A 25,389-nucleotide genomic window follows, 5' to 3' on the forward strand; every position below is an offset into this window, starting at 1 on the left:
TGATTCACTAAGTTTAAGAAGGAATGCATTAATTTTGTGATTCCTTTTTTTCCGCTCTTCGGTTAGCTACACCCGCTTACATGTGCTCATTTTGTAATTTTCTATACTGATGACCTATTTCAAGATCGGACGATCCACCTCTTTGACTAACTTGAATAGGTCAGTTACGAAGGAAACAACCCACAAAAGAGAGATCAGATGCCTTTTTCGATGTAGTTCATGATATGGGGCGAACTCTAGATACCTTTTCCGATGTAGTTCATGATATGGGGCGAACTCTAGCTTGCTTGGAATTGAGACACGTTATTTTGTTGTTAATGCTATAGGTCTTATTGCTTTTTCTTAAAAAAAAAAGAGATCTTATTGCTAGGCTTAGGTAGGTATTCACAGTTCATGTGAATCATGCTTCTATGTGCCCCTTTACAAATTAAGCTGGCATTGGGTTGGCAAATTTAACTTTCTAGTTGAATCAGCGTGCAAAATCCATTATTTTTGCAGTAATGTGGGCAGTTCGATACACGAAGCATTTCGCGTTTATATAGGGTTCGGGGAAAGGTCGCACTCCAATGGAGTATAATATAGGCAGACTAACCTAATGCAAGCATTAGTGGTCGATTCCACTGCTCGAACCTGTAACCTATATATCACACGAAGGCACCTTTACGGTTTCTGTCTATTTAATGGAGTAATATTACGTGAGAGTCGGGACTACCAAGTCACAAATGAGATTCTAAGAACTGGCATATTCCGTTTGATAGTAATATTTGCTTAAATTTAATCAACAGTGGTTAACTAATCAATATATAAGCTCCCAAATCTCACTACATTAATTGGTTTCAGAAGAAACCATCTTTTTATTAGTGTACTTGATTAATATTTTCCTTCTTTATCTTCTTGATTAAGCATTGTCAGATACAGTATAAGAATATTTTACTGCGGTGTCTAGTATAGTAATTGAAGGTCAAATTGTATATTTTGTACTATCCACTTTCTGCTGCTGCTTTATGCCTTATCTTTCTTTCTTTTCCCCTTTTGATTACCCTTTTACTAAAAGAGACATGTTGGAAAATATCCATCTCAAGATTGGACTTACATGCAACTTGAACATTTTCACGCAAAGTGGTGTTGTAATTGGTTGGTTTTAGAGCAGCCTCAGATGGAACTCCAATTACACAGACTTCTTTTTTAAAATGATATACTCATTAGAGTTTTATCTTCTTGCTTTTGATGGAATTCAATCATTAACTTTTAAGCAAAAATAATAATTCTATCATTAACTTGATCACTTTAATTAATATTTGATAAATACTGGTTGACTGTTCTATTAATCATTTGGAGAGATAGGTGTCATCCTTATCGTGGTTTCTCTTGAGATAAAGATTGATCAAAGATGAGTCTTCTATCAGAAAGCACAGCGTATGTATGTTTGTCTAGTATAGTTTGAAAATCTTTCTGCACTCCGAGACCCAACTGTTTCATTTTAATTCAAGGTTGCAAAATTTTCTTGCGTCTGCGATATTGCTTCCAAAATGATGCACAAACAAAATGACTATTTTCCACGACGTCCACAACAACTACACAATTCGAATTTGATTACGTACACTGATCTTGGGCTATTGGTCCTTGAATTGGGGATTTTCTAATATAAAAAAAAAATCATTTTGGTTCACGAACAAATTGAACAAGGATCAACTCGTAATGCAGTGAATAATAATCACTCAAACCATTACTATCCTTTCAGAGGAGGACCCTAAATGATCCACCGTATGCTCTCTAGGAAAATAAATAAATTGAGTTCAGTAAGCTATAATATACGTTATAGACGAAGTTTCAAGAGTAGCATATTTTACGAAAACTGTCTACTTGTAGCTATTTAATATCCCTACCAAATATTGATCAACTGTTTCGGCAGCCAATCAAATTTAATTTTGATAGCCGCATCGGTCATTTCAAATTTGTATAAGCACCACGGTATTTCTAGAGTTGGATTCATATTTTTATTTTATTTTTTTCACTCTAGAATCATGAAGACCGCTTGGAGAGCATTTAGGAAGGTTTAAGAACTGTTTTGGCCGAGAAATATGAGTTAAAACGAGTTATAATTGACTTACATACGAGCTGGACTTTCCCACCAACTTCGTGTGTCCCAAGGGAGTTGCTTGCGCAGTCTCACGAAATGCGAATATCTCTCTACTCCGACGTCGTATAGACAAACAGTTTAATGCGTTGGAAACTAGACTCGTAGACCTTCAATTTGATAGGTGGATCACCCCGTAATTATTATTTTATTGAGCGAAAAGCTCTGCTACATTTGACCTAATTTTCAGCACATTTATAAATGTAACTTGTGATGACCTTCTTCGACTTTTCTCGACTTCAAAACTCAACACACGACTATAATAATTCATAACATAACCTCCTTATCATATTAATCACCCTAGTTTCACCCCAAAAGTACATGTTATGACATTCCCATCTTAGGGTCATAAGCTGGAAATTTGCACATCTGGTATGCACGATCTGATAGGGCCTCAAACAGGGCCACACCGTTAAGAACTCTTTCTTTATCTATTAATACCCTTACATGTTGTTGTATTAGCCCTCTGGCTAGATATAATCTTCCTAATTGTAAACATCTGTGTAATGTTAGCAAACATAAGTCTTGACTCAAACTCTTATGACTTAGTTATATAGTACGATTTGAATTTGAAAGAAGGGTAACAGATTCCTAAATGCCTTGTAGCTTCGTATTTATATAATGTGGTGCACAATACATCTATAAACAAGGCCCTACTAGGCTAAAAAATGATAATGTCATTTCATTAAACTCTATCCCAATACCCAATTCCTCATTGCAATTCTAAATTTCTCAGATCTGACACAAATCAACGTATATTATCAGTACTCATTACAACACATTAGGATTAAAAATCGTCAATAATATTTTTTATTAAAAAAAAAGAGAAAAAAGATATGCAAATACCTTAATCGGCTTCTTAGAAGCAATTTGTCTGATTTTGTGGTATTCCACTTCTTCTCTCCTATTCAGTGGGCAGGATACAAGATTTCAATAAACATAAGTTGTTGACGAATTATTCATCGAAAGTTTATCTAGATTTTTTAAAACATGCTATGTGAACTGATAGTAGACGATAATTACGCAATTTAGATACTATTTACATTTTAATTTAGCCTCACTTTATTAATATTTGAATGTAAAAGATAACAAAATGCTCTAATTAAGAGTTTTACGTTTTGCACGAGCCACTCCGAACAAGGAGGAAGCTAAAGAGTGTTTTGGAGTCAATATGGAGCGTGGAAGGCCAATCGGAGAATAACACGGTCGAAAAGGAGAAAGAAGAGCAAGTGCCAGCTCCGCGGTCAGATCCGCAGCCGCGGACAGAACAATTGTCAAATCCGCGGCCGCAGACAGGCTGACGGGAGCCAAGAAGCAAGGTTCAAATATGTAATTTTTAGGGCGACTAACATAAACCCATATGAAGCCTAATTCGTCCTAAAGAGAAGGAGAGCTGGTTTTAGAGAGATTTTCAAGACAAGAACGGAGAAGAAAGACAGAGAATTTTCCTTAAAGTTTTATTCTTTTTCTTTTTAATTCTATTGATGATTATGACTTTATTTAGTGAATTTTTATCTCTTAGTATGAGTAGTTAAACCCGTCATCTAGGGTTGATGGAACCAATTGTTGGATGAAGTCTTGACTATGTTTTGATATAATTGAGACGTTTTCACTCTATGATTGTTCAACTACATATTGTCTTGTGACTAATTGAAAGGGCTCTTGATTAATCGTGTCTAGTTATCTTGTGTTGCTTGAGAAAGAGCACTTGTTAGATTGTTGTTGAACAACACCACTTTCGAGTAAGGTAAGAGATTAATTACTTGAATTTAAAAGTATGGTTAGAGATAACGAAGCTTTGGTGGGATAATTCTGAGTTGCATAAATTGTTAGCTAGAGTAGTTCGAGAGAATGCTTCTAGTAAATTATCGTAATTGATCGAGAGATAGTAGCGGTAACCCAGAACTCATATTTCTTATAGAGTGTTACGACGAGATTATAGCTAACCTGTCAGGAATTAATCCGACAATTGGGGAAATCAATAACCCTAGACCATTTTACCATTGAATTTAACTCTATTTTAGATTATTGCTAGTTTTATTACTATTTTTCCTTGGTTAACTAAATTCTACTCATTATCCATAAAAAATCTTGCATCCGGAAATTGTTTGAGATTATCATTAGCAGTGGTAAAAGTTGTAGTAAATAGGTTAGTTCCCTGTTGGATTCGACTCCGGACTGAACCGAATTATATACTTGCAGCGATAGCTGAGTCCTTTTTATAAGGCATATTTGGACGTGATCAAATTTTGGCGCCGTTGCCGGGGAACTAACGGTGTTATTTATTGCAACTTAGAAGTATTGCTAGGGTTATTAGTTTAGATCAATTTTCTGTGATGTTAAAAATATTTCCATTGAAATTCTCACGTATGAACTCTTCTGTGACCCAGGTGCATGCCTAGAAGCTCTTTGAGAACTTGTGAACTCTTTGAAGGACTCTCAGATCCCGAGAAAGTATTCCGGATATTAAACCGGACTAACAAGAAGAGCAAACTGCTAAAACAAAACAAACAAATTAAAACTGAAATGGGTGACGTAGACAACAGAAATGATCGAGATGACCCAAACGTCAGAGTAGTAGCACCTCTTATGCCGGAAGCTGCTCTTTATGAATGGGCACAACCAACTGCTGATAACCTGGCCACAGCAATTGCAGTTCCTCAGATACAAGCGACGACATTCTAGATTACTAACAACATGTTGCACTTGTTTCAGAATAAAGGGATGTTCTCCGGGTCATATATCGAAGACCCACAACAACATTTGAAAAACTTTCTATCGATATATGTCACTCAAAGATAGCCGAATGTGTCTCCCGAGGCAATCAAATTATTACTGGTCCCATTCTCAGTGACATGAGAGGCTCAAACTTGGCTGAATTCGCTCCCAATAAACTCCATTGCTACTTGGGAGGAACTAGTCAAGCAGTTCTTGAACAGTTTTATCCACCCAACAAAACTGCGAGGCATATTGATGAGATATTGCAATTCAGGCAGAAACCGACTGAGACTTTGCAAGAAACTTGGGAGAGGTTTAAGGGTATGTTGGTGAAATGTCCTCACCATGGCATTCCAAATCAGATGTTGGGATAGAGATTCTATATGGGTTTGGCTGAAAGCCTGAAGGCCAATGTAGATGCTTCTGCCGAGGGTGCATTCTTGAGTAAAACCTTCACAGAGTGTAAGATTCTTCTTGACAAGATGTCACAAAATTCAGGCTGGATGACGAGAGATACAATACTCACTCCAATAGTGCATTCTGTCGCTCTTGACCCAAACAACACAAATGCAGAAAACATAGCCACTCTTATGACCCATATGAGCTTGCTGACAAAGAAAATCGATGAGATAGGTACGAAACAGGTGCACATTGTTGATAACACAAACTGAGGCTTATGCACTCCTTGCATAAACCAGTCATATGTGTGCTCGTGGAGTGAAGAGAAGAAAAACCAGAGTTTCAGAGAAGACGTGAATTATGTCAATAATTTTGGAGGTCAAAGGTAAGGTGGGCAACAATGGGGACCAACAGCAAAACAACAGTACAGGCCAAACCAGCCACAACACAACCCCAATCTAGGAGAAGCACGACCACAAGGACAAGTCATGCCTTATCAGAGGCAGCATGGCTATAATCAGCAATACCAGTAATAGTTGGCCTAGCAACCACCTCAGTAACAGCAGGATAGTAACATGATCAAAATCATGGGTATGCTGCAACAACTCGTTGGGACAAATGGAAAGATGCAAGAGAAGTTAGATGCACATGATTCAGCAATCAAAGGCATTGAAACTCAATTGGGACATTTATCTATGGCCTTGAACAATCACCCATAAGGAACATTGCCTGCAGATACAAACATTAATCCAAAGGAGCAGAACCCGAATCAGCTCATGGCAGTGAGTCTCAGGAATAGGAGAGGATTTAGACAGGGAGCAAGAAGTTGCTCAATCTAGGAGAGAGACAATGCCAACTACTCCAGCTACTCCAGTTACATTAGAGACAGATGAGTTAGCTAAGCTCATCGAGGTTGTAATCGAGCAAGCACAGATTGACAAGGGTAAGGAGAAGGAAGGTGAACAACTCCCAGAACAGGCAGTAGAAAAAGCTTCGGGCAAAGAAAAGACACAAAGCAGTGGACAGAGGTTGATTCCTGCACCATTCCCTCAGAAGTTGGCAAAGCAAAAGAAAGATGATCAATATAGGAAATTCATGGAAATACTCACACAAATTCAATTGAATATTCCATTGATGGATGCTTTGAGGGAAATGACAGGGTATGCAAAGATAATGAAGGACCTGATATCGCAAAAATTTGACTTCCAGGACCTGTCCACTGTAACTCTGACGTAGACCTGCAGCGCGGTAGTGACAAGGCCTATGGCTCAAAAGGTTTCTGATCCATGTAGGGCACTATCCCATGCACCATTAGGAGTTATGCTTTTGCTAAAGAGTTTTGTGACTTAGGAGCCAGTATAAACTTGATGCCCTTAGAAATCCATACAAAACTGGGCATTAGCAGAGCTAGACCGACCTCAATATTGCTGCAACTGGCTGCTCGCACAGTCAAAAGACAGACGGGAATTCTTGATATATGCTTGTTCAAGTGGAGAAATTTGTATTCCCCTCAGACTTCGTCATTCTCGGTTGTCAAGTGGATGAAGAGATACCAATCATTCTGGGCAGGCCATTTTTATCTACTAGTAGAGCATTGATTGATTGTGAGACTGGAAAATTGTAAATGAGGTTGAACAATGAAGAGATAATATTCAATGTTCAACAATCTATGAGGAGAACCAACGAATTTGCAAATAGCTCACTTGTGGAGGTCGTAGATGTAATACTATAGGAGGGGGATGAGACTATTAATGTTAGGGATCCATTGGAAGCCTGCTTGATAAATCTGGAAAATGTAGATGGTGAGGAGTTGGCAGAGTGGGTCATGGATCTTGAAGGTCAAGGGTTCTGGAAAAGGGAACCCGAGTTCGAGCCCTACACTTAGAAGAAAGTACATCACCACCTGCGAAACTATCGATAGAGGAGCCACCACAGTTGGACCTGAAACCGCTTCCAGCGCATTGTAGGTATGCTTTCTTATGACCTAATTCTACTTTACCTGTTATTATATCATCCAGTTTGCTATCTGTAGAGGTAGAGAAACTCCTACATGTGTTACAATAATGTAAGACTGTTATTAGTTGGACCATGACAGACATAAAGGGTATCAGCCCAAATTTTTGTATGCACAAGATTCTCTTAGAAGAAGGGCACAAACCTTCCAGAGAACATCAACGAAGAATGAACCTGGATATGAAAGAGGTGGTGAAGAAGAAAGTGATAAAATGGTTAAATGCAGGTATCGTCTTCTTCATCTCTAACAGCAATTGGGTCAGCCCTGTTCAGTGTGTGCCGAAGAAGGGAGGAATGATGGTCGTTGTTGGGCCAAGTAAATGTGATGTTTTGAAGACTGACAAAAAGGAACTCAGACATGGACCAGGTCCATCTTGTAAAGCACAGTCGTGATCAACCCAAACATGTGAGATGCACGTGAAGGAGATAAATATAGCTTATCAGAAGTAATATCTCATGATCTGATCGAAAAGGTTGCATATTGGATAAGGAGAGAAAGACTCCTTACACGAAGAGAACACAGTTTAGGAAGAGGATAGTGTTAGAGTATGAGATCAACTAGAACTCTTCTACCATAGAAGATTAGCATCTGTATCCCAATCAATTTCTAATTACTAACCAATTAAATATTAGTGTTGTTCTCTTTTATAGGTAATGCACTTAAGCAGAAGTTAAACGTGAATTGAGAGCAAAATACAAAGGCAATTTTGCAAGCAATTTATATGTGATTCAAGCGTGCAATCCTGAAGCTACTTGAACCAGATAGAAGAACTAGTTCCAAGTGTCTATCTTTTATTCTAGTTCAATTGTAGTAGGTGATTTTACATACCTTTCAGCTTTTATAGAAGCAATTGTACTAGGTACTTAGAGTATTCAAGAGAGTTAACTTGAAGTTGTCGCAACAGTTGAGGTTGTGTGCTACAACGGGATTAGAGTTAATCCTTAGGTTTACAAAGAGTTTTGTAAATGTTGTTTTGGCTCAGTGATTTTAGTGAAAGTTTGGGAAAATCCTACTAAGTAGTAGGTCGTGGGTTTTTTACCTTTTGAGCCAAGTAAGAAATCTCGGTGTTCTTTATTTTGTTTACTTATTATTCCGCAAATAGTAGGAGTTGGAACACATAGAAGAACCAGGTCCTTCTATAATCAAGTAAAGTGAAAATTAGGTACCACACAAATCACCTTCCCCCCTCTTGTGTGGTATTGAAGTATAAAATATCAATTGGTATCAGAATGGGTTATCCTTGAAGAGGCTAACACCTTAGGAACAGATCAAGATGAGTGCACCACCTGGAAACTGGGAAGGGCAATCCACTGTTAGGCCCTCACTCTTTAATGGTCAGTACTATTCTTGGTGGAAGAACAGGATGAGAGACCACATTATAGGAGAAGACTATGAACTCTGGAACATAGTCACAGATGGTCCCCCGGCTACTATAAAGAATAATGTTGAAGGAGTGTACGTGCCAAAGACAAGAGTTGACTGCACTGCTGAAGATTTGAAAAAATGGGAAAAGAATGCCAAGGCCAAGAAATGGCTTGTGTGTGGACTAGGTCCAGACGAGTACATCAGGATTCAAAGTTGTACCACTGTTAAGGAGATATGGAACACTTTACAAGTGGCCCATGAAGGAACTCCTCAAGTAAAGAGATCAAGAGCAACACTGTTATATTCTCAATATTAGAATTTTACCATGAAGGAAGGAGAAACTATCCAAGAGATGTACACAAGGTTCACAACACTAACAAATGAACTTAAATCTCTTGGAAGAATTATCCTTGAAGAAGACAAGGTTGAGAAAATCTTGTCAAGGGTCTTACCAGTAACTTGGGAAAGCAAAATCACTGTTATTCAGGAATCAAAGAAGATTGCTACTCTCAAGTTGGATAAACTGATTGGAAATCTCACTGCCTATGAACTGAGAAGGCAAACTATGAAAATGGATGCACCTAAGAAGGAAAGAAGTCTGGCTCTCAGAATAGCTGAAGGTGCAGATCTAGAGGATGATGAAATGGCCATGATCACAAGGGATTTCAAGAAGCACCTGATGAGAGGAAAGGGTTCTTCAAGAGGTACAACCTTTAACAAACCAAGGGCTCATGAGAAGTAGACCAACGAGGGCTACTACAAATGTGGCAAGACTGACCACGTGATCAAGAATTGTCCTTAGTGGGAAATATAATGGAAGAAAGAAAAGGCTGAAGAAGGAACAAGAAGAAGGAACAGGTTCAACCCAAAAGGAACAAAGGATCAACAAAGGCTATAATTGTTGCTTGGGGAGAAACATCAGATGAGGATTCAGAAGATGAAGTTGGAGATGAACAAGCACTTATGGCCATTGGAGAATCAGATGATTAACAAGAGGTAAGTGTGATTCATCTCAAAGACAAAATTAATTTTTTGTCTAAAGAAAGGTTATCTAAATTATTGTTGGACTTAATCGATGAGTCTGAGGTAATAAACAATGAGAAGGAACAACTGTCTAGGGAGTGTGTGATCTTAAAAGCCAAGTGCAAAAATCTAGAATCTTGGGCTACTGAGAGTTACAGTAAAAATACTAAGTTGAAGAACCAGGTTCTTGAACTTGACACCAGTGTCTTAGAACTTAGGTCTGAAAATTTAAAACTCAAATTAGGAACAGTAAGAAGAAAGTTGATCACACATATCTCACATTAGAAAAAAAATCTAGGAAAGATGAAGGATGAGTTGTACAAGAAAGATAAGCAAATAAGAGTCCTAAAATAAGATCTAGGCAAGGTGAAGCATGAACAAGATAGAACTTGCAAATAGAATAAGTCCTCTGATACACTATCCTGGCTACAAGAGCGCCACAATAGCTACAAGAGCGCCACAATAGCAACAAGAGAGGACTTAGCTATGGGACCCCAGTGCCTAAGTGGGATCCCAAAAGCAAATACATCCCACTTCCTGAAAACAAAATATGCACACACTGTGGCAAGACTGATCATTACAAAAGTGAACGTAATGTAAAAGAAAAGGCCAATCAAAAGAACAAAACCTTTGTTCAAGAGAAAAATAAGCTGTCTGGATGGGCCAAAAGGAATTTAATTCACCCTTTGCCTATAGAAAGGGGCCTAAACTAGTTTGGGTTCCTAAGACTAACCCCTGATTTCGTTTTGCAGGTCCACGTGAAGGGAAGTAGCCAAATATGGTACATGGATACTGGCTACTCAAAGCATATGATTGGAAGCAAGAAGTAGTTCCTTTCACTTGAGGATCTAAAATGAGGTAATGTCTCCTTTGGAAATGGGAAGAAAGGTGAGATCATTAGGGTTGGAAAAGTAGGTAAGATAGACTCATATTTTATTGAGAATGTCTACTTGATAGATGACTTGAAATATAGCGTAATCAGTGTATCACAACTGTGTGATAGAGGTAACCTTGTAGCATTTACCTCTACCAAATACTTTGTGATTAATCTTACCACTGACAAGATTGTTTTGCAGGGAAAAAGAGTTAACAATATTTACATTGTAGATTTGTCCACTCTTTTAAAAAATTAACTCACTTGCTTGAGTGTGTTAGCCAATGATTCCCTCTTGTGGCACAAAAGACTTGGTCATGCAAGTCTGAATCAACTCAACAAATTAGTCTCCAAGGACCTGGTGATAGGTTTACCTAACATCAAGTTCAGGGAAGACAAAGTTTGTGAGGCCTGTGTAAGGGGGAAACAGGTAAGATCATCTTTTAAAAGCAAGAAAATAGTAAGCACAACTAGGATGATGGAACTGGTTCATATGGATCTCTCTTGTCCAATGAGAACATTGAGCAGAGGTGGTAATAAATATGTGATAGTACATGTTGATGATTATCCTAGGTTTACCTGGGTGCTATTTTTAACATCTAAGGATGAAGCATTTGACGTGTTTATTGTCTTTGTTAGAAAAACTCAGAAACAACTAGGTAATCAACTTGCATCAATCAGGTCTGATCATGGAACTGAATTTAAAAATGCTAAGTTTGCTAAATTTTGTGATGCGCATGGTATAGATCATAATTTCTCTGCTCCTAAGACTCCTCAACAAAATGGAGTAGTGGAAAGAAAGAATAGGACTCTTAAAGATATGGCTAGTACTATGCTTCTTTCTAGTAAACTGCCGCATAGCTTCTGAGTAAAAGCTATAAATACTACATGTTACATTATTAATAGATGCATGACTAGATTGATTGTAGAGAAGACTCCCTATGAGTTACTTAAAGGGAGAAAACCAAATATATCTCATCTTAGGGCATTTGGATGCAAGTGCTTTGTGCACAATAATGGAAAGGACTCCCTAGGTAAGTTTGATCCCAGAAGTGATGGGGGAGTATTCTTGGGATATTCTTCACATAGCAAAGCTTATAAAGTGTACAACAAAAGAACTTTGTGTGTAGTAGAAAGTGTACATGTAGTTTTTGATGAAACTAACATTCTTTCTGAGAGACAGGAACATGAAGATGAAGCTATTGGGCTGGTAAAAGAATTGAGTGAAGTCATAGCTCAAGCTAAAGATGCACCAAAAGAAGGAACAGGTGATGGAGCATGTTCTTCCATCCAGGGCAACCTGACAGAGGGAAATGAACAAAGAAGAACTAAAACCAATCCCTTAATAGAACTTGTCCATGACCTTGTTCCTCAGTAACAAAACATGGAAGAAACATCAAGCAGAAACCAGTTCATTGTGAAACCTTACAAGTATCAAAGTTCTCATCCCATTGAGAACATAATTACTTATCCAACATCTAGAGTCAAAACTAGATCACAATTAAAGAATCTTTGTGTTTTTGATGCTTCCTTATCTCTTATTGAACCTAAAAATGTTATTGAGGCTTTGCAGGATGCAGATTGGGTAAATGCAATGCAAGATGAACTCACTTAGTTTGAGAGGAGTCAAGTTTGGCATCTAGTTCCAAGACCCTAGGACAGATCAGTAATTGGCACTAAATGGGTCTTTAGAAACAAGCTTGATGAAGATGGAACAGTTACAAGGAACAAGGTAAGACTGGTGGTCCAAGGTTATAGCCAAGAGGAGGGCATAGATTATGATGAGACCTTTGCTCCAATTGCAAAACTGGAGGCAATAAGACTCCTCATAGCTTTTGTAGCACACATTGAATTCACTCTTCATCAGATGGATGTCAAAAGTACCTTCCTGAATGGCTACCTAAAAGAAGAAGTGTTTGTCAAACAACCTCCAGAGTTTGATATCAAGGAGTGTCCAAAATATGTGTACAAATTAGATAAGTCTCTCTATGGACTCATGCAGGCTCCTAGAGCGTGGTATGAACGACTGTCCAAATTCCTGCTTGAACATGGCTACAAGAGAGGTAAAATTGACAGTACTTTATTCCTGAGGGAAAAAGGTAAGGATCTTCTTGCAGTACAAATATATGTTGATGACATAATTTTTGGGGCAACCACTAACAAACTGAGTAAAGATTTTTCAAAATTAATGGGGAGTGAGTTTGAAATGAGTATGATAGGTGAGCTTAACTTTTTCTTAGGTTTACAGATCAAACAAAACCTAAATGGAACCATGATCCATCAGCAGAAATATGCAAAAGAGTTGATTAAGAAGTTTAAAAAGGATGAATCAAAGGAAATAGACACACCCATTGCAAAAACTACTAAATTAGACATCGATGAAAATGGTTCATCTGTTGATCAAAAGTTGTATAGGGGTATGATTGGTTCACTTTTGTATCTTACTACTAGCAGACCTGACATAGTTTTCAGTGTAGGTCTTTGTGCTCGTTTTATGGCAAATCCTAAGAAATCTCACTTGAAAATTGTCAAGAGGATACTGAGATATTTTAAAGGCACTACAGATCTTTGTCTTTGGTACCCTAAAGGTAGTAATTTTAATCTAGTGGGGTATGCTAATGCTGACTATGCAGGTTTCCTTGTGGATAGGAAAAACACCTCAGATATGGCTCATTTTCTTGGTTCATGTCTTGTATCATGGGCCACTAAAAAGTAGAATTCAGTGGTCTTATCCACTGCTGAGGCTGAACATGTTGTTATTGCCTCTTGTTGTGCTCAATTACTGTGGATTAAATAGCAGTTGATAGATTTTGGTATTGAAGTTGGTTGCATTCCTATCTTTTGTGATAACACTAGTGTTATAAGTATGACAAAGAACCCAGTTCATCATAAGAGTATTAAGCACATAGATGTTAGACATCACTTCTTAAGGGACAACTAGGAGAAAGGATTGATTACCATAGATTCTGTGCTACTGATAAACAAATTGCTAACATATTTACTAAAGCATTGAGTAGAGAAAGCTTTGAAAGGAATGGGTTAGAATTAGGGATGATTAAGATCACCTAATGGGACCATCTCAGAATGCACAATGAAAAAAAATATATGAAAAAAAAATTGGAAAAAAATAGGCTAGGAAATCTGGAACTTGTGTAAATATCTAGATTAATTTTACTCAGCTTCATACTATAAATGGTATACTCCTATGACATGTGTTAATATGACTCACTGATCTATTACAAAAATTTCTCTACTATGGTAAACTGAGGCATGATCAAGAGAATTTTAAATGAAGAACCTGGTTCATCAGTATTGGTTCATCTGAATGCCAAGGTATGTTTTCTATACTCTGCATAATTAGAAATATAAACATTTAAATCATGAGTAGAGTCCTACCATTGTTCAACATATTAGAAATCATATCCGTTTGTTTTTGAATTGGTTCCGTCCTCATTAGAATTCTAATCATAAACAAATGCCTAAAATCTAGGGAAGCCTAACCGTTCGTCCAATCTGCAATTTCAAGTTAATTAGACCTCTAATTGACTGCTGAAGCTACCGTTATCTATTAAATGAGTCTTTCCCTTTAAATACTTATTATTACTTCCTGCCACCCTTATAATTCAAAACCGTCAAAAACCTTCTTCACTCTCAATTGCTTTCTTCTTCAAAGGTTTAACTCACCAATTCTCTCAAGAAATCAGCTATATTGATGAACCCACAAGACAATCCTGGAACTCCTCCACAACCTACTCCCTCTGATTCATCTGCCCTTTTTCCACCTAGCACGACTCCCCAACCCAGGCGAAGGAGAGTAAAAATGCTTGCTCGCAAAACGATGGCATCTGGTGCTCTTTCAAAGAAATTGAATGAGAAATTAAAGGCAAGTCAGGCCCAAGATTCTGATTATGATTCGTTCAAATCTGCTAGTGAGGGGTAAGGACCTGGGTCTTCTGACTTTGAGAAGGCTAAAAATCCCCTTCTAAGGTAAGTTCCTCTTTGGCTAAAAATATAGAAAATAGGTTTGTTTTGGTTGGGCCTATCAGGGATGTGGAATTACCTGAGTTAGGAAGGAGTGGAGGTAAAAAGAAATTTGAAAAAGAAAAGGAGAGAGAGGGTAAACGTGGTTATGTAAGGGGAAAAGGGATAGGAGTGGTTGATTACTTACCCACTACTGAATTGCATGTACCTGCTATCTGTGGGGTTACACAGGAAACTGTTGAACAAAGTGGCAAGAAGTCAGGGGAAAGTGGTTCAGGGAGGCTGTTAAGGGGCTAGTTAATCAAAGCTCACAGAGAGATGAACATGGTTCATCAACTGAAGAGACCCTAGCAGACCTTCTGAAAAAGGTAGGTGCCAATTATGATCCAAAGAAAAGGAAACCTCCAACACCAAAAGCTTCCAGTGCTGCTAAGCCTTCCAAGAAATGAAAGGCTTCCTCTCCAACAACTACTGAAACTCCCTTGCCAAAGGGAAGAGCCACAAGAAGCAGGGTGAAACAGAGTGAGAGTGACCTACAGAAGGCTTTGGCTAAAAGTAAGAAGAAGAGGATAGATAAAGGAAAAGGTAAGGTTGCAGAGTCCTCTGAAGCTGTTGAGGTTGAGAAGATGGAACAGGTTCATCAGGAGGACCATACAACAATGGAGGTTCAGACCCCCAAGCCCAAAAAGACCAAGACTTCTTCCAAGAAGTCTTCCTCTGTGTCTAAGACTGTTGAACCCTCATTGGCCAAGAGGACAAGGTCTGTAGTGAAAAACAAACAAGTTAGAATTTCTGAAGATGAGGAATGGAGTGGTGAAGAAGAAAGTGAATCTGATGGTGAACAAGACAAGCTGGCCAAGTTTGGCAAAAGGAAAAATTTGAAGGGAAGATTGCTGAAAGATTTGATGGAACCAGAATGGTTCGGTTGGTTGACACCCTAGCTGCTCAGGGCTGGAAGGATATGGTCCTTTCATATGGATGGGATATTGGATAGAAATGAAATCATTGAATTCATGGTGAATGCTGAGGTAAAACATGGCAGAGTTACAAGCAAAGTCAAAGGAGTTCAAGTGACATTTGATGCAGAGAAGCTGGGAGAGATTCTAGACATCCATGCTGAGGTATATGATGATTACACCAGACAGAGATGGCTAGGTCTGGATTCCCTTCCATCTGCCCTTACAATCACTAGGAGATTTCGTGATTTTATAGAAGTGAATGAGGCAAAGTTTGTGCACAAGAGTAAAATGAAGCCACATTACAAAGTCATTTTTGAGTTTGTCAACAAGTGCCTACTGCCCAAGCAGTAGAGAAGGCATATTGCAAATTATATGGACTTAGTTCTGATGGAGTGCCTTGAAAGTGGAAGGCAAATTAACTGACCTACATTCATCATCAAGCTACTGAACAGGATTATCAATGGCTCCAAAGCTCATGCCACCCCTTATGGCTTTATTCTGACTACGGTTCTGGATAGGTGCAATATGCCTCTGAAGAAATGGGAAATGGCCACAAGCAAAGATTACTTTGGCATTAATACTCTACTTGCTTGTGACTATTGGGTCAATGCCATTCCAAATGAACCTAGTTCATCCAAAAAGACACCTATCAACAGTAAAGTCAGGGCTCTTACTCAGGAAAGTGAGGCCAAGGATGCTGAGATAGCTAGGCTAAAGGCTCGTTTGGCAGAGGCTTAATCTGAGAGGGAAGCTATCAAAACTGAGTTTACCAAGGAAAAGGAGAAGAATGATGGGATTCTTCACAATATGCTAAATCTTCTCCAAGCCCGAAACCAACCCTCTAGCTCCCCCAAGCCTTAGGAATTCTAGCCTTTATATCCTAAACCTATCTAGTACCTTCAGTGACCCAGATTAGGGATTTTTCTTTATTTTTGCTCATGGTTTGAATATTTTTGCTTTCTGGTTGTGGATTGTGGTAGCAACATATCTTCTATCAATGATATCTACTGTTTTTTTCTCTTGTTGAATGTTACTATTTCCTTGATAGTTTAAATATGTTTGCTTGATTACTGATGATTAATCTATGATTGCACTTGCAGTTGCCCAGTGGCCATGAGTACTTATTAAAATCTGGGACTCACACTTTGTTTATGCAACTTTTCGATGATGCCAAAAGGGGGAAGAGGCATTTTCCTTTACATATTCTGAATAAGTGGTATTTATAACCTAATTAACCTGGTCCTAGATGATAAGTGAATTTTCTAGCTGAGTTCTTACAGGGTCTAAGTGAGTAAAAAGCACAGAGTTTGTCATCATCAAAAAAGAGGAATTTGTTGGCCCAAGTAAATGTGAAGTTTTGAAGACTGACAAAAAGGAACTCAGACATGGACCAGGTCCATCTTGTGAAGCACAGTCGTGATCAACCCAAATATGTGAGATGCACATAAAGGAGATAAATCTAACTTATCAGAAGTAATATCTCATGATCTGATCGAAAAGGTTGCATATTGGATAAGGAGAGAAAGACTCCTTACATGAAGAGAACAAAGTTTAGGAATAGGATAGTGTTCGAGTATGAGATCAATTAGAACTCTTCTACCATAAAAGAGTAGCATATGTATCCCAGTCGATCTCTAATTACTAACCAATTAAATATCAGTGTTGTTCTCTTTTATAGGTAATGCACTTAAGCAGAAGTTAAATGTGAATTGAGAGCAAAATAGCAAGGCAATTTTGCAAGCAATTTATATGTGATTCAAGCGTGCAATCCTGAAGCTACTTGAACCAGATAGAAGAACTAGTTCCAAGTGTCTATCTTTTATTCTAGTTCAATTGTACTAGGTGATTTTACATTGTACCTTTCAGCTTTTATAGAAGCAATTGTACTAGGTACTTAGAGTATTCAAGTTAGAGTTAACTTGAAGTTGTCGAAACAATTGAGTCTGTGTGCCACAACGGGATTAGAGTTAATCCTTAGGTTTACAAAGAGTTTTGTAAATGTTGTTTTGGCTCAGTTAATTTAGTGGAAGTTTGGGAAAATTCTACTGAGTAGTAGGTCGTGGTTTTTTCACCTTTTGAGCCAGGTGTTTTCCACGTAAAAATCTCTGTATTTTTTATTTTCTTTACTTATTATTTCATAAACAGTAGGAGTTGGAATACATAGAAGAACCAGGTCCTTCTATAATCAAGTTAAGCGAAAATTGGGTACCACACAAATCACCCTCTTCCTATGTGGTATTGAAGTATAAAATATCAGTTGTACAAAATGAGAATAACGAGTTGATCTCGACTCGTACTATCACGGGATGGCGGATCTGCATGGATTATCAGAAATTGAACACAGCCACCTGGAAGGACCATTTTCCCTTTCCATTTATTGACCAAACGCTGGACAGGTGGGGCGATCTCACTTCTGTTTCTTGGATGGATATTCGGGGTACAATCAGATCTCAATAGCCCCCGAAGACAGAGAGAAAACATCATTCACCTGTCTGTACGGTATCTTTGCCTTTCGGAGAATGCCTTTTGGACTTTGCAATGCACCGGCTACATTCCATCGGTGTATGTTAGCCATTTTCACGGACATGGTTGAAGACATTATGGAGGTATTTATGGATGATTTCTCTGTGGTAGGGGATTCATTCGAGGACTATCTTCACAATTTAAGAAGAGTGCTTAGAAGATGTGTAGAGACAAATTTAGTGCTGAATTGGGAGAAAGGCCATTTTATGGTACAAGAAGGGATAGTCTTGGGGCATCGAGTGTCCAGTAAAGGAATTGAGGTTGACCATACTAAGGTTGACGTGATTAAGAAGTTTCCACCGCCCACTTCGGTCAAGGCAGTGAGAAGTTTCCTTAGGCACGCGGGGTTCTACAGGCGATTCATAAAATATTTCTCTAAGATTGCTAACCCTTTATGTAAACTCCTTGAAAAGGATCAGCCCTTTGTGTTTTCTAATGATTGCAGGTTAGCATTTGAGGAGTTGAAGAAGAGATTGGTGATTGCACCCATCATTGTTGCACCCAACTAGGAGCAACCGTTCGAGCTCATGTGCGACGCAAGTGACTATGCTATAGGAGCATTCTTGGGGTAGAGAAAGTATAAGCTGATGCACCCAATTTATTATGCAAGCAGGATGTTAAGCGGTGCACAGCTCAATTACACCGTTATGAAAAAGGAGATGTTGGATGTAGTTTTGCATTCGACAAATTCAGGTCGTACTTGATTGGTTCAAAAGTTATTGTTTATACTGACCATGCAGCAATTAGGTACTTGATAGCAAAGAAGGAGTCAAAGCCACGCTTGATCCGCTAGGTTCTTTTGCTACAAGAATTCGATCTGGAGATCCATGATAGAAAAGGGACAGAGAACCAGGTTGCAGACCACCTCTCAAAGTTGGAAGGAGTTGGAAAGAAGGTAGAGGTTGAAGATATAATAGAGACATTCCCGGATGAACAGTTACTAGCAGTGACAATGGAGGAGACACCATGGTATGCTGATATTGCTAATTATTTAGCAAGCGGTATTGTACCTTATGAAATATATTCAATTCAAAAGAAAAAGTTCTTTCGCGATTGTCGGTTTTATTATTAGGATGAACCTCTACTTTTTAAAATATGTGTAGATAACATGATCCGATAGTGTATCCCCGAGAAAGACCAACCTTCTATTTTGCAGGCTTGCCATGCTTCACCATATGATGGGCACTTTGGAGGGATTCAGAAGCAGCTAAGGTGTTGTAATCAGGTTTGTATTGGCCGACTCTATGCAAGAATGCCCATGCTTGGGTGAAAAGTTGCGATGAGTACCAAAGGACTGGCAATATATCTCAACATCACGAGATGCCAATGACTACTATTCAAGACGTGGAGGTATTTGACATGTAGGGGATTGAATTTATGGGGCCATTCATCAGCTCGTATGGTAACAAATACATATTGGTGGTAGTTGACTATGTCTCCAAATGGGTTGAAGCTGTGACTCTCCCAACCAATAATGCAAAGGGGGTGACGAGCTTTCTAAAGAAAAACATCTTCACACGTTTTGGCACCTCGGGAGCTATAATCAGTGATGGTAGAACCCATTTTTACAATAGAGTGTTCACACGGTTGTTGGAGAAGTATGGAGTTCTCCATAAGGTGAACACCCTTTATCACCCAAAGTCATGCGGGCAAGTTGAAGTGTCAAACCGGGAAATCAAAAGTGCCCTAACCAAGACAGTGAATGCAACAAGGACTGATTGGGCAAAGAAGCTAGATAATGCATTATGGGTATACCGCACAACTTTTAGAACTCCAATTGGTATGTCACCATACAAGTTGGTGTTTGGAAAAGCATTTCACCTTCCAGTAGAGCTCGAGCATAAAGCCCTTGGGGCACTACGGTAGTTGAATTTGGATATGGAGACCGTAGGCACTAGTAGACTCACTAGGTTATATGAACTCGAGGAATTCAGATTCCATGCATTTGAGAATGTAAGATTGTACAAAGAAATGATGAAAATGATGCATGATAAGCATATTCTAGATCGGAACTTCAAACCTGGAGATCTAGTGTTGTTATACAACTCGAGACTAAGATTGTTTCCGGGTAAATTGAAGTCTCAATGGTCAGGACCTTTCAGAGTGGTGCAAGTGTTCTCAAGTGGAGCTGTAGAAATTGAATTTGAAGATGGAAAAAATAAGTTCAAAGTGAATGGGCAAAGATTGAAACATTGCCTTGGAATGGTCGAAGAAAAGGAGGATAGAGTGGTGATATCTTTGGAAGAGCCCCAACATATTAGAGAAGAGTAACAATGAAAGCATGCGTCGTGTCGCAACGTTAAATCAGGTGCTTCCTGGGAGGCAACCCATGGTTTGTTATAAATCGTCGTGCCACGACGTTAAATTAGGCACTTTTTTGGGAAGAAAACTATTATTTTTCTTTGTTCTTATTTTTTGTAGTTGATTTTAAGGTGAAGGAACGAAAGCATGCGTAGCGGAAGGACTCGGGGTGACGAAATTATCCCGAAAATAGGCAAAAATGCGAAAAAGCAAAAAAAAAAAATTGGATGCCTAATCCGGGTCCTGGATCTGACCGTGGATAGACCGTGGAGTTTGCAGATGTTTTGTCTGTGGCCGCGAATCTGACCGCGGATCCGGGGACCTGGCCCCGTTCAGGTTTTATTTTTTATTTTTTTATTTTTTTATTTTTTTCTTTTCCCTTCTCCCCTTTTTAATTAGTTTATTTAATTTAGCCCCCCCTCCCCAACCATCACCACCGCACACTCCACACTTCCCCCCCCCCAACAAAAAAACAATATAACAAAAACAAAACCCTTCCCTCCCCCTTCCCCAATTCAAAAATAATGAAACCCTCCCCATCTTTTCCCCAATTTTTTTAACTTCATCAAATCTCCTCTCTTTCTCCCTCTTCTCTACTCAACCACTACCCAAGCTCCATTCCTCACAAGATTCTCAAGTACCATGAGAGATGCACTACTGGTGCCTCATCAAGTGGTCAAGGAGGCCCATCCCGGGCACATGCACCAGCCATTTCAGCTCAGTTTGATCGCACCAGGTTTTATCCAGAGTTGCCCAAGACCGCTTCTGTTGGAAGGCTATTAGAAAGCCTATACCAGAAAGGGGATTTGACAGGGCTTCCCTCCAGATTGAGTGCCCCAATATGTATAGGGAGTTGATGAAGCGCAGGCTAGACATCTTCTTCAAAGAGCCAGAGGACGGTAACTTAATGCATGTTAGGCAACTCTATACCAATCGTTCTGAACATGAGAATCACATCTGCATTGTGCAAAAAAAGAGGGTGAATGCCTCGATTGAAGCCATCAGAAGATTGTATCGCTTGCCTGCATTTACTGGGGAGGTGGATTACTGTGCTACTTACAAGTGAGAACCTACAAATTGGCAATTGTTTTTCCAAACTATCTATGTCCCAGACAAAGAGGTAGTATGGGTTGTACAGGGATCGAAGATGCACTCCGCCTCACTCACCTTTGAAGGAAAATGTTGGTTGTACATTATCAATAGTCGGTTGTTGTCGTCCAACAACACCACTGAGGTAAATGGTTCGAGAGCTTCTTTGATCTGGTGCTTCGTGAATGGCCACGATTTTGATGTGGCCAAGGTTATTTATTCTAAGATGTTCATCCGTTTAACACTGAGGATGTATCGGTTCTTTTTCCTATATCTAGTCACTAGATTGTGCCAGGACGTAGGGATTCCAGAGAACCCCATTGTGGATGGCAAGGTGAAGAAAGAAACAAATTTCCAGGCATCCAAAGTGACCATCGGGAAAGACACGGTGGCACTTGGTTCAATTGATACTGATGATTCTGAGGCGTCAGATGAGAGTGATGAAGAGCAGGATGAAGTTGGGCCTGAAAGTACAAGAGGGGGTGAATTGTTTATTTTTAATTTTAATAGCTAACAGTTGACTAGTTATACGATTAGTCGACTGGATGTAAGAACTTGATACTGGAAATGACATAAATTAAGATGCAGAATTTAAACAAAGGAATTAAAGACACTAGAGTTTTTATATTGGTTCGGATTCAATGTAAATCCTAGTCCAGTCCCTTTGGGTTGCAAGGGAGTTCTTTTTCGTGAATGAGTTTCTTCAAGAGTACAGAGAAAGGTGTGATCTACACCAATCGCTTAGAGCCTACTTCACTCGTTTCTTTTTATACAATGCCTCACCAATATTGTTCTCTCTTTCTTCTCTAACTTGTTACACAACAAATCTAGTAGATCTATAATGTTTGTTTGTAGTAGAATAAAGAGAGGGTATTTGGTTCGATCAAAGTATGTTTGTCTAAGGCTTGATGCTGAGTATAAATACTTTGGTGAAGGCCGTTTGCTGAAGAGATTTGACAACCCAAGAGATTTGGTCCTTGGAAAGAGATTGATTCTTTCAAATAAAAAAAGTTATTTGTCGTTGCTCTTCCTTGATGAGAGGGCATTGATAGCTTTCCTTCTACAGATCTTGATGACGCGAGTTTACTCCTTGATTGTTGGTGCTTTCGAAAATAGCATCTTGATTAATCATCCTACAAGATCTTCGATGCTTCTTTTCCGCTTCAATCTTTCGGATTGAACGTGCTAGACTTGATTGATGCCTTAAGTTTAGGCTTGATTGATTCCTTTCATCATAACTGCCCATTGATTTCGTGATCTTTGCTGGCCTCGGATTGCTTTCCTTAAGTTTCCTGATTGATTTCTTCCTTCTTGTAGTAACTCCTTGATTCCTTGATCTTCTCTAATTGATTCCTTCAATCTTTGAATTGTTATCTACGATTTCCTGCATAGATATATTATTTGCATCATTAAAATCAGATCTAACAATCTCCCTTTTTTTGATGATGACAAAATAATATATATGTATAAACAACAGTTGTTTTTCCTGTATTTTACTCCCCTTCAATGTATGCGGTTGACTGGTTCATGGTACTCCCCCTCAGTTCATGCAGTTGACTAGTCCATGGTTATAGATGTTGCAGTCTACTATCTAGTCGACTAACTCCCGTACTCTGTATACTTGTGCATACCTTTACAGATACATATACTCTTCTCTCCCTTTTTGGCATCAGTAAATAGGGAATAGACAGAACAAACCACGAACAAAAACAGAATATATAGCACTATGCAGCAGAGTTATAGTCCAAGAAACAACCAAAACAAAAACAGAAATTTTCCAATGGCTAAGTTAATAGTCCAAAAACAGTACAACAACAAAAATTGCCTTAAGCAACCACAGTAATGACGCAAAAAATAGGTAAGAGTATTGCAGATGGCCTCCTTCAGTTGTTCAAAGCTAGAATTGGCTGAGATGCTCACTCGATCCAACCTGTCATGAATCTCCCTAAAAGCCTTGATAGCGTTCTCCCTTACTCTAAGAACGGCAACTCTTATCTTGGACACATCAGACCCTATTTCTTTGGAGATGGCATGAATGTCACCAACAGTTGACTAAGTGGTTGTGAGGAGATTTTTTATTTCAGAGAGTTGAATGTCAATGGCACGAAGCTTCTCACCAAGATCAGGGTCACCAGGGCTGGGATGAAAGGCAGGGGGTTAGGTTTGGGATCTATTGGAGCATGCTTTACATCGCCTTCGTGATTATTAATCCAGGAGCCCTTCACACTCACATATCCCATACTTGCAAAGGCTCTGGAATTGTAAGATTATGAAACAGTGATAAAGGGATAAGCGGACAAGGAAATCTGGTGAGCTTACAGGATGTGAGTGATGGCCATACCATAGGGTAGACTAGTGGGATATTCTGCACTTTCTTGAAGTTAATGACCCAGGAGGATAACTTGACTTTGAGTTTGGTCACAATGCAGTACACTAGGAAAGTGTCTCTTTGAGAGAAGGTGGAAAAGGAACCAGTGCGGGGAAGTAGAGTAGTTGCTACAATGTGAGCCAAAACTCGAGTTTCGAAACTAACATCACTGGGGCCTAACTGGTTGGGAAAGGATTCAGAGGAACACTCAGCAATACACCATTTAGCTTGATCAAAGAAAATTTCAAAATCATCGGGCCAGGTATTTTTGAAAAGCATAGGAAAACTAGAACATCAACACTGAAAGAGTGAATCAAACATGGCACAATTAAGAACAATGTGCTTACCTAACACTAAGGATTCCAACTTATCAGGTTTACTAGAGCGAGGATTAGCATAAAACATCTTTACCAGGGGTTCCATGTCGTCAAGGTCAACTACCCTTCCATGAGCAATGGGCTTGTCTTTCAAGGCAATGAAGAGATCCCTGTTTGGAGAATCCCAGAAATTCAGGTTAGATTCTAGAGAGCGAGAAAGATTTGTCTTGGATTTCTTTGGAGTAGAGGAAATAACGGGTTCTTCCATAGGTCGTTTTCCTAGGCGTTTTCTCCTAAGATTTGATAATGATCAGACAAATCGCCCTGCGAAGAAGCGAAACCCTTAGAATGGTTGAACCCTAAGTCTACTTGTTCTGGGGGCATAGAAGGGGGTTTTGCTTTGGAGTGGGTACTTTTTTGGGTGGAAGCGGATGGGTTCTTGGGGTGTTTGGCCATTGAAGGATAGTGGTTTGAGAAGATCTTTGGAGAAGGGTTTTCTAGATGATAGGGATGAAAGTGATTGAAAATAGATCTCCGCCTTAAGAAGAGAACCTTCTGACAGTTGAATACAGAAAAGGAAAAAGGCGTTAGTTGAATAGACGTGATGATTGGCTTTCCAACTTTGAACGACGGAACTAATGTGAAAGAAGAGGGAAAACGGAGGTGTAATTAATGCAAGAGTAAAAGATAATTATTAAACCTACAAAAGTAATCGTATTACACATAGGTCCTACAGGTTATTATTCAAGCAAGTAATGCCAAGTAATTTTCTCAAAGCACAAAATCTATCCTCTAATAACGACTTTGTAAAAATATCTGATAACTGATCAGTTGTTCCAACAAAAGATATTTCTATTTCTCCCTTAAGAACATGATCTCTAATAAAATGATGCTTGATATCTATATGTTTTGCTCTAGAATGATGCACAGGATTTTTTGAAAGACATATAGCACTAGAATTATCATAGAAAATTTGAATAGGCTTAAAAGATAGTTCATAGTTACCAAGTTGATGAGACATCCACAGTAGTTGAGCACAACATTGACCAATAGCTATGTATTCAGCTTTAGTCGTGGATTGTGCGACTGATCCTTATTTTTTACTATGCCAAGATATCAAAGCATTGCCAAGCAATTGACATGTCCCACTTGTGCTTTTTTTGTCTTCCTTATCACTTGCAAGATCAGCATCTGAAAAACCTTCTAATTTAAAATTGTTAGAGCGGGGATACCATAATCCATGAGAAACAGTTCCAATGAGATATCAAATGATTCTTTTTACTGCAATCAGGTGAGACTCCTTAGGAGCTGAGTTAAACCT

General features: G+C 38.9%; 1 protein-coding gene and 1 non-coding gene across 2 annotated transcripts; one reads left to right on the forward strand and one right to left on the reverse strand.

Moving 5' to 3' along the window:
- Positions 1–5,100: 5,100 nt before the first annotated feature.
- LOC138874312 (small nucleolar RNA R71) lies at positions 5,101–5,207 on the reverse strand. Its single transcript, XR_011401351.1, has one exon. It is a non-coding gene; the product is annotated as a small nucleolar RNA R71 (small nucleolar RNA).
- A 9,161-nt stretch (positions 5,208–14,368) lies between these two features.
- Positions 14,369–15,452, forward strand: LOC138872530 (uncharacterized). Its single transcript, XM_070150700.1, has 4 exons — positions 14,369–14,466; positions 14,577–14,715; positions 14,760–14,879; positions 14,964–15,452. The coding sequence occupies exons 1-4, from the start codon at positions 14,369–14,371 to the stop codon at positions 15,450–15,452; spliced, it is 846 nt and encodes a 281-aa protein (XP_070006801.1).
- Positions 15,453–25,389: the final 9,937 nt, after the last annotated feature.

This window comes from Nicotiana sylvestris, chromosome 7, assembly GCF_000393655.2.
Source record: "Nicotiana sylvestris chromosome 7, ASM39365v2, whole genome shotgun sequence".
NCBI lineage: Eukaryota > Viridiplantae > Streptophyta > Magnoliopsida > Solanales > Solanaceae > Nicotiana > Nicotiana sylvestris.